Consider the following 15117-nt stretch of genomic DNA (forward strand, 5'->3'; position numbering starts at 1 on the left):
TGCCCCTCCACTTACCCTCATACAGTCTGAAAACTGAGGAGCCACGTTCAAGGAGCTACGAACACGTCCCATAAGATCCCTCTGCTCATAGACACTGCCTTGTCTTTAATCGTGTGCTATATCTTTCTATTTGTCTGGGTTGAACTCATCTGCCATTTCTCCAACCATATCTGCAAGGGATTTCAGCAGAGCAGCAATGGCTTTTGTTTCTGGGGAAAATGAGGAAGGTGCAGGACATGTGTATTCCTAAAATGAAGAAGTTCTCAGTTCTCAAGAAGTATCCAATTCTGACCGAAAAGGGCTTACAAGAAAATCAGTGGGAATGTCATTATCGGTTCGGCTCGCGGCTTCCTCTGGGTGATGGTAGCCCCCGGCCCCAGAAACTTATGAAATCTTGTTTGGCTGGATGTTGTACGATGTTTAAAAACAGTACACAATATGAGTGCAAAATAATCTGCTTTATAATTTGACTATGTGGTTTGTAAAGCAACATAAAAAAGTACATTCTCATGAAAAAGTACAGTGTGCAAACTTTGGAGCTCACAGTGTCGTCCATTTGTTCCCGTCGACCTCTCCCGAGCGTTTGCGACCCTCGGACCCACGCTCCTCAGTCCACTCCATCCAGCGGTCATAGAAACATAGAATGTTTACAGCACAATACAGGCGCTTCGGCCGACAAACTATGTGAACGTGTGCTTACCTTCGAACTTCCTAGGGTTACCCATAGCTCTCTATTTTTCTGAACTCCATGTTCCTGCTCAGGAGACCGTTAAAAGACCCTATCGTATCGGACTCCACCACCGTCACTGGCAGCCCATTCTACGCACTCACCACTCTCTCCGGACAAAAGAAAAGCTCCTGAATTCCCCTCTGTACCTACTTCCAAGCACCTTAAAACTGTGCCCTCTCGTGCTATCCATTTCAGCCCTGGGAAAAAGCCTCTGACGATCCACAAGATCAAAGCCTCTCATCATCTGATACACCTTATCATGTCGTCACTCATCCTCCGTCGCTCCAAGGAAAAATGGCTGAGTTCACTCAACCTATTCTCATAAGGCATGCTCCCGAAACCAGGAAATCCTTGCAAATCTCCTCTGGATCCTTTCCATCGTTTCCACATCCTTCCTTTAGAGAGGCGACCAGATCTAAACACAGTCCTCCAGGTAGCGTCTGGCCAGCGTCCTATAAATTTGCAACATTGGCTCTCGGCTCCTAAACTCAATCTCACGATTGATGAAGGCCAATACTGTATGCTTTCTTAAACACAGAGACAACCTGTGCAGCTGCTTTGAGTGTCCTATGGACTCGAACCTCAATGTCTCTCTGATCCACCACACTGCCAAGAGTCTGACCATTAATACTATATTCTGTCATCATATTTGACCTACAAAAGTAACAGCCTTACTCTTACCTGAGTTAAATTCCATCTGCCACTTCTCAGCCCAGATTTGCCTCCTATGAATGCCCCGCTGTAAGCTCTGACAGACCTAATAATTGGGGGTATCTACAACACCCCGAACCTTTGTATCATCCGCAAATTTAAGAACCACAGCTCCAGATCCCCATCCAGATCATTCATGCAATCACGTAGAGTTGAGGTCCAAGAACAGATTGCTGAGGAACTCCACTGTTCACGGCTCCCATGCAGAATATGACACGACTGCAACCTCTCTTTGCCTTCTGTGGGCAAGCCAATTCTGGATCCACAAAGCAATGTCTCCTTCGGCCACATGTCTCCTTACACGGGATACATTATGAAATGCTTGGGGAAATCAAAATGCAGTACAACTACTGCGCTAACTTCATCAATTTGTTCAGTCCCATCCTCGAAAAAAAATCAGGCTGGGAAGGCACGACCTGCCTTTGACAAATCCATGCTGACTATTACCAATCATATTATGCCTCTTCAAATGTTCATATATCCTGCCTCTCAGGGTCTTCTCCCTCAACTTACCAATCATTAAAGTAAGACTCATTGGTCTATAATTTTCTGGTCCATCTCTACTCCCTTTCTTGAATAAGGGAACAACATCCACAAACATCCATTCCTCCGGAATCTCTCCCATCCTCATTGATGATACAAACATCATCGCCAGAGGCTCAGCACTCTCCTCCGTCGGTTCGCACAGTAGTCTGGTCTTCTTTTCCCGGTGACCTTTGCAGATTGATGCTTTCTAAATGCTCCAGCATATTACCTTTCTTAATACCTACATGCCCAAGCATTTCAATCCGCTCTGCCATCCTTAAAATCGCCAGAATCCTTTATCCAAATGAATATTGAAGCAAAGTACCTCTGCTCTCTCTTCCTGTTCCATACACACTTTGGCACTGTCACACTTGATTCGTCCTAAACTGTCTAGTGTTATCCACTTGTTCTTCGCATGCCTATAGAGTGCCCTGCAGTTTACATTAATCCTGTCCTGCGAGGCCTTATTATGGCCCATTCTGGCTCTCCTAATTTCTTTCTTAGGCTCCCCCTGCGAGCTTTAAGGTCTTCTAGATCTCTGTCATCAACTAGTCTTTTGAACCTTTCGTAAGGCCTCCTTTTATTCTTGACAAGATTTACAACAGCCTTTGTACACCACGGTTCCTGTACCCTACCAGCTTCTCGCTTTCTCATTGGAACATACCTATGCAGAATTGCACGCAAATATCCTCTGAACATTTGTCACATTTCTTTTGAACATTTCTGAGAGCAATTTATCACAATTGAGCCATAACCACAGTGAATGGCGTTGCTGGCCCGAAGGGCCGAATGTCCTACTCCTGCACCTATTGACTATCGTCTGTTGTCAATTTATGCTTCCAACTTCCTGCCTGATAGCCTCATATTTTGCCCTACTCCAATTAAAAGCTTTGCTAACTTATCTGTCCCCATCCTTCTGCAATGCTATGATAAAGGAGGTAGTGTCTGATCACTATCTCCTTTGGAGATATGATGCCGTGGCCATTACAGAGACTTCGATGGCTCAGGGACAGGAATGGTTTCTTCAAGTGCCGGGGTTCAGATGTGTCAGAAAGGACAGGGACGGAGGCAAAAAAAAGCTGGGGGCGTGGCACTGTTGATCAGTGATACTGTCAGGGCTGCAGAAAAGGTGGACCCCATGGGGGCTTTTTATACGGAGACTCTGTGGGTGCAGGTTAGGAATAGCAAGGGGTCAATAACTTTACCGGGTGTTTTTTTAGACGGTCCAATAGTAACAGGGATATCGAGGAGCAAATAGAGAAACAGATCCTGGAAAGGAGTAGCAATAACAAAGATGTCGTGATGGGAGATTTTAATGACACAAATATCAATCTGCATCTCCCCAGAGCAAGAGGTTTAGATGAGATGGAGTTTGTTAGGTGTGTTCAGGAATGTTTCCGGACACAATATGTAAGTAATCCCACAAAAGGAGAGGTTGCATTCATTTGGTATTGGGAAATAAACCAGGTCAGATGTCACAACTCTCAGTCGGAGAGATTTTTGGAGATAGTGATCAGAATGTTATCTCCTTTATAATAGCATTGGAGAGAGATAAGAACAGACAATTTAGAAATGCTTTTTGTTGGAGTAAGGGGAATTATCAGGCTATCGGATAGGAACCTGCAAGCTTAAATTGGAAACATATGTTCTCAGGGAAAGGTTGGCAGAAATGAGAAAATATTCAGGGGATATTTGTGTGGAGTTCTGCACAGGTACGTTCCAATGTGACGAGGAAGTTATGGTAGGGCACAGGAACCGTGGTGTACAAAGGCTGCACTAAATATAGTCAAGAAGGTAGGTAATGTTAGAGATCTGGAAGATTAGAAGGCTAACAGGAAGGAGTTTAAGAAGGAAATTAGGAGAGCCAGAAGGGGCCATGAGAAATCCTTGGCGGGGAGGATTAAGGAATAAACAAAGGCTTTCCTCAAGTATAGTGTAGTGCTTTCCTCAAGTATAGGATAGTGAGTGGTTTTGTCAAGGACAGGCTGTGCCTTACGAGCCTGAACATTTTTCTGAGGATGTGACTAAACACATTGATGAAGGAAGAGCATTAGATGTATTGTATATGAAATTCCGCAAGGCATTTGATAAGGTACCCCAGGCAAGGCTTAATCAGAAAGAAAGGAGCATTGAGAAAGTAAGTAAGCATGGGATCCAGGGAGGAAGGAGAAGTGAAGGAATAAATGAGATGGATGAGGAAATATGTGGGAAGAGGAGGAAATAAACCAGTTCAGGTCGGATAAAGAAAGAAAGTGTAGAGGAGAGAGGAAGTGGAGAGAGAAGGTGCGTGATGGAGAAGTCTTTGAGGTGGGGAAGGTGAGTGGGGCAGTAGGAGCCAGTGCCATGCGAGGGTGGCAGAAGGAAGAGAGTGATTGAGGGAAACGAAAGGAAGAGGCAGAGTGGGAGAGGGAAGGAGGAAGGTGTAGTGAGAGAGAACGGGAAGCTCGGCGGTAGGATGGGAGGAAGGGTGGAGAAGGGACGGGGGAGATAGGATGAAGGAGATGAAGGCGGAAATTCGGAAGGGAGGGGGAATACAGAAAGCATCTGTGAGTCTGTAAGCACATCTTGTCAGGGCGACAGGAGTGTTGGTCGTTTGGAGAAGAAAAAGATAGGGGCAGATGGGGGAGGGTGTGGAATAAGATAATGGGGAAGAGGAGAAAGTGGGGCAAAGGTGGGCGAGAGAAGGCAGAGAAAGGGTTGAGGAGGGGGGGAAGAAGCGATAGAAAGTGAGAGAGAATAGTGGGAGAAAAAGGAAAATGAAAAGGGGAGAATGGGGAAAGTTTGTCGAAGGAGAACGAGAGGAAGAGACAGAGAATTCCACGGAATAAGGAGGGAGAGAGTGCGCCACTGGACGAGGAAAGCCTCTGAAGGGAAGGAGTTTCGAGGAGAGCTGATCGCCACTCGGAGGGAGGTGGGTTTTGGTTTTGGGTGGTTCTCCTGCTGCCCTGCTTTCTCGCAGACAGGTAGTCTGAAGCCCCGGCCGTGAGCAGGGGCAGTGGGAGCGTCCAATGCTTAAAACAGGAAGCAGCTGGCGGTGCATCCGTCCTGGAAAATTGAGGCTCTGTATGAGTGAGAAAATCCCTCGGACGTTCTCTCCTTCCTCATTCCTGCCCTCCGTCTCAACTTAACCCCACCAAATCCTTTCCTTCCTCTGTTCCTACTTCGATTCCTCAGTCCTCCCAGAATCCCTCCTCCATCTCCATCCTTCCTCTCCTCCTCTCCGTTGCCTTGTTCCATCCTGACCGCACTCTCTTACCTCCGTTCACTGACCCTCTCTCTCCAATCACTCTCCAACTCTCCCGCCTTTATTTCTCCAAGTCTCACCCTCTCCGCTCATTTACCCCATCTCCATCATTCCTTCCGCCCTCCTCTGTCCACACTCCCCTTCTCACGCTCCCTTCTCCACAGTCTGTCCATTGTCACCCACCTCTCTATCTCTACCCGACCCCGGTCCTCCCCTCTTTCTCCCCACTCTTCCCCCAACCACTCTCATTTCTCACGACCACCCTCTGCAACACCCTCAATCTCTCTGCTCCCCGCACATCCTCCCTCTGGTCTCGGTTCCTGTATTCATCAGCTCTTCATCCGGCGTTGGTTGATAGCGTTCTAACCCTCTTGGTAACACAGGCTTCCTCTGACAACGGTTGCTTCCCCTATCTGAGCTCAGAGACGCAGAGAATCCTCGGCAGGATGGACCAAAGCGTTAGCTACATGACTGTGAATTTTGGAAAAAAGGACTCACGGCCTCCTTCCCGAGGTGAGTGCCGCAGAGAGACAGGCGACTGATCTGTTCTGCAGCTTATCCTGGTGTGTGTGATCAGACTGGTGGAAGGAGTTTCACACTATGTCTGTCCGGGAGTGCGTGATGAGTGATTGCGGAGGGCACTTCACTTTGTGTCTGATCTGGGAGTGTGTGACGTGACAGTGTGGAGAGAGATTCACTCTGTGTCTGACCCCGGGAGTGTGTGATGGGACGGTGTGGAGGGAGATTCACTCTGTGTCTGATCTGGGAGTGTGTGACGTGACAGTGTGGAGAGAGATTCATTCTGTGTCTGACCCCGGGAGTGTGTGATGGGACGGTGTGGAGGGAGATTCACTCTGTGTCTGACTCCGGGAGTGTGTGATGGGACGGTGTGGAGGGAGATTCACTCTGTGTCTGACCCCGGGAGTGTGTGATGGGACGGTGTGGAGGGAGATTCACTCTGTGTCTGACTCCGGGAGTGTGTGATGGGACGGTGTGGAGGGAGATTCACTCTGTGTCTGACCCCGGGAGTGTGTGATGGGACGGTGTGGAGGGAGATTCACTCTGTGTCTGACCCCGGGAGTGTGTGATGGGACGGTGTGGAGGGAGATTCACTCTGTGTCTGACTCCGGGAGTGTGTGATGGGACAGTGGGCCTGAGCTTCACTCTGAGCCTGACTCTGGGGATGTGTGATGGGACGGTGTATAGGGATCCTCAGTCTGCCTCTGACCCTCGCTGTTTTGTCCCCAGCTGAACCTGATGTATCGTACGCGGAAGTTAATTTCAAGAACCCCTCGGCGCCCCGGGTCCGGGCAGATCGAGGTCAGTTTCATCTTTGTTGGTTTCACCCTGTTTAGCTGATACGTCCAACCTTGTCGAGAGATCTCAGGAGAACCGTACCTGTTTGAGCATAAGACGGAGGGAATGCGTGGGAGAGATGATGGTGCATTTGTTGGAGGGACGGTGGTGAGGCTGCTGTGAGGAGTGAGCGCCCTTGGAGGGGCGGTGTAGAAGGAGCGCCGTGGGATGGTTTGAGGAGAGTGGGCTGTGAGAAGGGTCGGTGAGGAGAGGTATCATGGATGTGCCGTGTGGAGGAAGGGGCGATGTGGAGCGAGCGCTGTGGGATGGGGTTGCGGAGATGAGTGAGCGCCGTGTTGGTGTGGTGAGGAGGGAACGCGTTATAAATCCATAACCGCTCTTTCACTTTTCTTAACCCGACACACTTTTCATTCTTTTCACTTCTCTCCCTTTCCTCACATCCTCACACCCTCTCCTCTCTCCTTCTTCCTTTCTTCCGCCTCCCCGTTTTCCCCACTGTCTCCCACTGTCCCGTTCTCTTCGCCCTCTCTCATTTCCACTCTCCCTCCCGTCTCTCCTCTATCACAGTCACAGTCGCTACCACTCTCGGTCTCCCAATGGCGCTCTTTTCCTCTCTCTCCGCTCGGTCTCATCTTTCCCAGTCCGCCCCTTCCGGTCTTCCAACCTCGCTCTGTCCCTAAACTTGCCCCTCAACGCCCGTCAGCCCTCTCCTCCTCTCTATCCACGACTATCTTCCTTTCCCCGACGCGCTCTCCCCTGCTCTACTCTCTCTCTCTCTCTCTCTCTCTCTCTCTCTCTCTCTCTCTCTCTCTCTCTCTCTCTCTCTCTCTCTCTCTCTCTCTCTCTCTCTCTCTCTCTCTCTCTCTCTCTCTCTCTCTCTCTCAAATTCTCTTCTTCTCTCTTCCCCATCCCTCTCCCACTTTTCTACTCCTCTCACTCTCCCTTTTCAATCCCCCTCTCTTTCGTCCTCACTCACACCTTTCCCTGCTCTGTCACTGCTCCCTACTTTCTCCCCTGCCCCTTTCCAGCTCTTAGCTTTATCTCACCCCCTCCGGTCTTCTCCTATCATATCGCATTTCCCCCTCCCCCGACTACTTTCAAATCTCTTACTATCTTTCCTTTCGGTTAGTCCTGAAGAAGGGTCTCGGCCCGAAACGTCGACAGCGCTTCTCCCTATAGATCCTGTTGTGTTCCACCAGCATTTTGTGTGTGTTGTTGTTTGAATTTCCCGCATCTGCAGATTTCCTCGTGTTCACGCTCTTTTTCATCTGCTCTCCATCTCCCAGACGGTCTGAACACCACCTACTCAGATGTGAACTTTCTGAAAAAGGAACCCCGCATCAATGGGAGCGAAGATCCTTCCATTGCCTCGGGACCCGGCGGGTTGTCAACCACTGCACAAACAGGTCAGAGTTCACAGCGCTGACGTCAATGTGGATGGGTCACGTGTCATACTCCCTAGTATCCAAATTTCTAATGTATCTGCTTCAAGCACTTCCTCTGTCAACTCGTTCCATAGACTGACCACAATCTGGGTAAAGCAAGCTTGTCACTCGGCTCCGCAATTAAATCCCTTTCCGCTCTCACCTTAGACTTGTGCGCTCTGGTCCTCGATTCTCCAGGTCTACGGAAAGTAACAGTACGCACTCTTCTCTCTTGGTTTTATACGTCTCTCTAATGTCATCTCGACGCTCCAAGGACTAAAGTCCCAACTCGTCCGACATCAATGCATAAATTAATCCCTCGAGTCCAGCAATATCGTCGTTCTCCTCCTTCTCTACGCTCGATTCTCACTCCCCAATCGTCCCGCACTGCCAACCCTACTCTCTCTGTCCTTCTTCTCCTCTAGTCGGTTCCCGATTCTCCCCAACCACTCTCCCACAAGCCTTTCGCCATCTAGCCCTTCTTTCCTCCCATCTCCCCACTCTTCCCCCTCCGCCCCATTCTCTGTCCCTCCCTCCTCCCTTATTCCCTCCTCCTCACTTTCTCGTTCCCCCTCTCTCGCCCCTGTCTATATCCTTCTGTCTAACAGCCCCTTCCGCCCTCATCTCTCTCCTTCCACGCCATCCACTCTCACCCCAATCCTGTGTCCTCTGGCTCCCATACCCCGGACCTGAAGAACTCCTGTGCTCATTCACCCTGCCTGCGCCCCCCGTGGTTTTATAGAACTCTGTAAGGTCACTCCAAGAAAGAAGGAACCGACCTGTCTGACCATTCCTCACTCCCCCGAGTCCAACATCCTCGTAAACCCTCCAGCACAGTGGCCTTTCCTATATCAGGGCGACCAACATTGAACAAGAGCGGCGTCACTGTACATCTGCAACGTGACCTCCCGACTCCTGTACCATCATCTTCCACAGCATTGTACCATCTGAGACCTTGTTAAAGTCCAGGCAGATTACATCTTCTCCCCGTGCCTGATCAGTCCTTCCCGAGCAAATTAGTCCGACAACTCTCTCTGGCCATCCAGTATCTCTCTGCCTTCTCCATATTCCACCCTCCTGCTCTCCCCCTCCCTCCATCTCTCACCGCTCCTTTCTTTCTCTGTCACCCCCTCCCTTCCTCCCTTCCATCTCCCAGAGTGATGCTGCCTCTTGCACGCAAGCTGAGCTCGTTGACTTCATTAACTTTGCCTCCAACGTTCACCCTGCCCTCAAATTTACCTGGTCCATTTCCGACACATTCCTCCCCTTTCTTGATCTTTCTGTCTCCATCTCTGGAGATGGTCTATCTACTGATATCTACTATAAGCCTACAGACTCTCACAGCTACCTGGACTATTCCTCTTTTCAGACTGTCTCTTGCAAAAATGCGATTCCCTTCTCACAATTCCTCCGTCTCCGACGCATCTGCTCTCAGGATGAGGCTTCTCATTCCAGGACGAAGATGCCTTCCGTTTTTAAACAAAGGGGTTTCCTTTCTTCCACCGTCAACTCTGGTCTCAAACGCATCTCTCCCATTTCCCGCACATCTGCCCAAAGACCATCCGCCCACCACCACACTCGGGATAGGGTCACCCTTGTCCTCACGTACCACCCCACCAGCCTCCGGATCCAACATATAATTCTGCGTAACTTCCGCCACCTCCAACGGGATCCCACTAGCAAGCACATCTGCCACCCCCTTCTGCTTTCCACAGGGATCGCACCCTACGAGACTCCATTGTCCATTCATGCCCCCCACCTCTTCCCACCGATCTCCCTCCTGGCACTTATCCTTGTAAGCGGAACAAGTGCTACACCTGCCCTTACACTTCCTCCCTTGCCACCATTCAGGGCCCCAGACAGTCCTTCCAGGTGAGACGACACTCCACCTGTGTGTTGGCTGGTGTGGTATACTGCGTCCGGTGCTCCCGGTGTGGCCTTTTATATATTGGTGAGACCCGACACAGACTGGGAGACCGTTTCGCTGAACCACTAGTCTCTGTCCGCCAAAGAAAGCAGGATCTCAGTGGCAACACCGTTTAATTTCACGTCCCAGTCCCATTCTGATATGTCTCTCCACGGCCTCCTCTACTGTCAAGGTGAAGCCACACTCATGTTGGAGGAAAAACACCTTATATACCGGCTGGGTAGCCTCCAACCTGATGGCATGAACATTAACATCTCTAACTTCCGTTAATGCGCCTCTTCCCTTTCTTACCCCATCCCTGATACATTTGGGTTTTTTTCTTCCCCCTCTTTTTTTTTCTTTCTCTCTCTGCCCAGCACTCTGCCTGTTCTCCATCTCCCTCTGGTGCTCCCCTCCCACTTTCTTTCGCTCTAGGCCTCCATTCCCATGATCCTTTCCCTTCTCGAGCTCTGTATCCCTTGTGCCAATCACCTTTCTGGCTCTCAGCGTCACCCTACCCCCTCCGGTCTTACCCTTTCATTTCGCATTTTCCCCCTATCCCTCCTACCTTCAAATCTCTTACTTTGCTTCCCTTCAGTTAGTCCTGACGAAGGGTCTCGGTCCGAAACTAGGACAACGCTTCTCCTTATAGATGCTGCCTGGCTTGCTGCGTTCCGCCATTATTTTGTGTGTGTTGCTTGAATTTCCAGCATCTGCAGATTTCCTCGCGTTTCCCAGAGTGATCTACCATCTGTGATCTTGTGACAGTATTTGTTAAAATCAAAGTACATTTTATCAACCAAACAGGACAAACCGGTCCTCCGCAATCCAATCGGTCAGTCTAATCTTCCCCGGCCCCACCCCCTTATACAGAGCAGCCCAACAATACCTCATTGAAGTCACTATCCATCAAGTCTAGTACACAGCCCTGACCAGCCGTCCTGCTGTCTTACTCCAAAGATGGAAATCTGAAATGTTCTCTCCGTGGACACTGTCTACATTTCCTGCTGTCTCCGTGAAGCAGCCAGCATAACCATAGAACCACACCCAACCCAGCCGCACCCCCTCCCATCGGGGAGAAAGGTACGGAAACACGTCCCACCAGTCTCAAGGACGGCTTCTGGCCTGTTTTTATCAGATTATCGTACGGCCACTTAAGATGGTGTGGAGGGAGCTTCACTGTGTGACTGACCTCAGGAGAGTGTGATGGGACATTGTGAGGGAGCTTCGCTCTGTGACTGACACTGGGCAGAGTGTGATGGGACGGTGTGGAGAGATCTTCACCCAATGTCTGACCCCTATGTTGTGTGATGGGACGGTGCGGAAGGAGCTTCACTCTTTGTCTGACCCCGGGAGCGTGCGAAGGGACAGTGTGGAGGGAACTTCATTCTGTGTCTGACCCCAGGAGTGTGTGATGAGATGGTGTGGAGGGAGCTTCACTCTGTGCCTGACCCTTAATCTTCTGTTCCCAGCTGAACCTGATGCATCGCTCGCGGAAGTTAATTTCAAGCCCCTCCCGGCGCCCCAGGTCCGGACAGATCGAGATCAGTTTCATCTTAGTTTGTTTGACCCTGTTTCGGTGACGTGTCCAATCCTGTCGAGAGATCTCAGGGCAAACGTACAGTTGACCCTAATGATTCTCTGTTTGAGAATAACATGGTGGTGACACGTGAGAGATGCGAAGAGGAGGGAACTCTTTCTGATGGCCGGTGCGGAGCGTTGCGCCCTAGGAGGGGCGGATTAGAGGTAGCGCCGTGGGATGGAGTGTGGAGAGAGTGCTGTGGGAAGATGGCATGGTATGGGACGTGTGGAGGAAGGGGCAATGAGGAGCAATCGGTGTGGGGCAGGGGTGGTGGAGATGAGTTAGCTCCGTGTTGTTGTGGTAAGGAGGGAGGATTGTGGATGACGCTGAAAAAATGCGCGGTATAAAACCTTACCCCCCACCCCTCTCCCTTTCCTAACCCCCACTCTCTCTTCCCTCTTTACCCTTCTCTCACCCCGTCTCCTCTCTCCCTCCCCCTCCTGTCCACCTCACACTATTTCCCCTACTGTTTCCCTCCGTCCCGTTCTCTTCGGCCTCTCATTGCCCCCTCTCCCTCCCATCTCTCTTCTCTCACAGTCACCGTCTCCACCACTCTCGGTCTCCCCCTTGCTCTCTTTCGCTCTCTCTCTGCACACTTCCAACCCTGTCAACCCCGCCCGTGCTTCCCACCTCTCTCTGTCCCTAAGTTCGCCGCTCAGCTCCCCTCCACGCCTTCTGCTTCTCTCTATCAACCCCTCTCTCCGGCTCCCCGACGCTGTCCACCCTATCTCTTTTCACTCTCACCGATATTCTACTGTTCACGCTTCCCCATCCGGTTTCCGATACCGCGGACCTGAGGAACGTCTGTGCTCATTCACCCTGCCTGCGCCCCTGGAGGTTTTATACAACTCTGTAAGGTCACCCCTGCGCTCCAAGGAATAAAGTCCCGACCTGCCCGACCTCTCTCCATGCCTCACTCCCCCGAGTCCAAAATCCTCGTAAAACGTCCGGCATAGTGGCCTTTCCTACATCAGGGCGACCGACACTGAACAAGAGCGGCGTCACTGTACATCTGCAACATGACCTCCCGACTCCTGTACCATCATTTTCCAGACCAGTGTACCATCTGAGACCATGTTAATGTCTAGGTAGATTACATCTACTCCCCTTCCTTCTCGATCATATTACTCCGATAACTGTCTCTGCGTCTCAGGACATCCAGTATTTCTCTCCCTCCTCCATTTTCCACCTTCCGCATCTCCCCCCTCTCACCATCACTCTCTCACCGCTCCATTCTATCTCCGTATCCTTCTCCCTTCCTCTCTTCTATCTCCAAGAGTGATCTACGATCTGGGATATTGTGACAGTATTTGTTAAAGTCAGTGTAAATTTAAGAACCAATCAGGACAAACAGGTCGTCCGCAATCAAATCGATCAGTCTAATCTCCCCTGGCCCCACCCCCTTATACAGAGCAGCCCAACAATAGCTCATTGAAGTCCCGATCCATCGCTGCCCTAATCAGCCGTCCTGCTGTCTTACTCCAAAGATGGAAATCTGACATGTTCTCTCCGTGGACACTGTCTTCATTTCCTGTTGTCTCCGTGAAGCAGCCAGCATAACCATAGAACCACACCCAACCCAGCCGGACTCCCTCCTATCGGGGAGAAAGGTACGAAAACACGTCACACCAGTTTCAAGCACGGCTTCTGTGCCGTTTCTATCGGATTAGCGAATGGCCCACTAGGACGATCAGATGGACTCCTGACCTCACGATCTACCTCGTCGTGGCCCCTTGCACCTTATCGTCTGCCTGAACTGCCCTCTCTCAGAAACTGTGACACTTTATTCTGCAGGACCTCTCCTGTTTGTGATGTATATAGAAACACTGAAACATAGAAAACATACAGAACAATGCAGGCTCTTCGGCCCACAAAGTTGTGACGAACATGTCCCTACCTTAGAACTACCTAGGATTTACCCATAGCCTTCTATTTTTCAAAGCTCCATGTAACCATCCAGGAGTCCCATGAAAGTCCTATCATTTCCGCCTCCACCACCGTCGCCTGCAACCTATTCCATGCAGTCACCACTCTCTGGGTAAAGAAAATGCCACTGATATCTCCTCTGTACCTACTTCCAAGCACCTTAAAACTATGTCCTCTCGTGTGAGCCATTTCAGTCCTGGGAAAAAGCCTCTGAATATCCAAACGATCAATGACTCTTATCATCTTGTACACATCTATCAGGTCACCTCTCATCCTCCGTCGATCCAAGGAGAAAAGGCCGAGTTCAGTCAATTCTCATAAAGCATGCTCCTCAATCCAGGCAACATCCTTGTAAATCTCCTCTGCACCCTTTCTATGGATTCCACGTCTTTCCTATAGTGAGGCGACCAGAACTGAGCACAGTACTCCAAGTGGGGTCTCACAAGGGTCCGATATAGCTGCAACGTTACCTCTCGGATCCTAAATTGAATTCCACGATTGATGAAGGCCGATACACCATACGCCTTCTTAAACATAGAGTCAACCTGCGCAGCTGCTTTGAGCCCGGATCTCAAGATCCCTCTGATTCTCAACACTGCCAAGAGTCTTACCAATAATACTATACTCTGCCATCGTATTTGACCTATTAAAATGAATCACTTCACACTTAGCTGTGTTTAACTCCATTTGCAACTTCTCAGCCCGGTTTTGCATCCTATCAATGTCCCGTTGTAACATCTGACAGCCCTCCAACTATCCACAGCACCACTAAACATTGTGTCATCACTGGTGACCGACTTCCATGCAGAACATGACCCGTCTACAACCACTTTTTGCCTTCTGTGGGCAAGCCAGTTGTGGATCCACAAAACAGTATCCCCTTGGATCCCATTACTCCTTACTTTCTCAGTAAGCCTTGCATAGGGTACCTTATAAAATGCTTTGCTGAAATTCATATACACTCCGTCATCTGCTCTTCCTTTATCAATGTGTTTCGTCAAATCCCCATAAAAATTCAATCAGTCTCGTAAGGCACGATCTGCCCTTTACAAAGCCATGCTGACAATTCCTAAACATATTAGAACTCTCCAAATGTTCATAAATCCTGCCTCTCAGAATTTTCTCCATCAATTTACCAACCACCGAGGTAAAACTCATTGTTCTATAAATTCCTGGGCTATCTCTTCTCCATTTCTTGAATAAAGGAAAAACATCCACAACACTCCAATCCCCCGGAACCTCTCACGTCTTCATTGATGATGCAAAGATCATCGCCAGAGTCTCAGCAATCTCTTCCCTCGCCTCCCATTGTAGCCGGGGGTATATTTCGTCCGGTACCGGCGCCTTAACAATTTGATGCTTTCCAAAAGCTCCATTACATCCTCTTTCTTACACATCTAAATGTTCAGGCTTTTCAGTCTGCTGCAAGTCATCACTACAATCACTAAGATACTGAAGTAAAGTATTCATTAAGTAGCTCTTATTGTCTTATTAAACATTTATTGCGATCTTATGGTCTTATGGTCTCTCCACAGCTGCCCAAGAACGGGAGTCGACAGTGAAGATCGGAAATAGACCGTACCGTCTTATCTGCATAATCTGCCTAGTTACGTCCGCCGTCATCCTGACAGTGGCCGGTGTCTTGATCCATGTTGAGCGGAACGGTCTCCAGATGGAGTCAGACGGTAAATAAAGAGTAAAAAACTCAACAGTGAAACCAAAACCCCCTTACCGTAACACCGATGGAACAAG

At 49.7% G+C, this 15117-nt stretch overlaps 1 protein-coding gene across 1 annotated transcript in view; it reads left to right on the top strand.

The window, feature by feature from the left end:
- LOC140720031 (early activation antigen CD69-like) overlaps positions 1–15117 on the top strand; it is a 37757-nt gene that overhangs the window by 12020 nt on the left and 10620 nt on the right. The window contains exons 2-5 of the mRNA XM_073034929.1: positions 5594–5723; positions 6459–6530; positions 7814–7933; positions 14901–15050. Of these exons, the coding sequence (XP_072891030.1) occupies positions 5657–5723; positions 6459–6530; positions 7814–7933; positions 14901–15050 (409 nt within the window). The 5' untranslated portion in view covers positions 5594–5656. The remainder of the gene's footprint in view (positions 1–5593; positions 5724–6458; positions 6531–7813; positions 7934–14900; positions 15051–15117) is intronic.

This window comes from Hemitrygon akajei, unplaced genomic scaffold, assembly GCF_048418815.1.
Source record: "Hemitrygon akajei unplaced genomic scaffold, sHemAka1.3 Scf000035, whole genome shotgun sequence".
NCBI lineage: Eukaryota > Metazoa > Chordata > Chondrichthyes > Myliobatiformes > Dasyatidae > Hemitrygon > Hemitrygon akajei.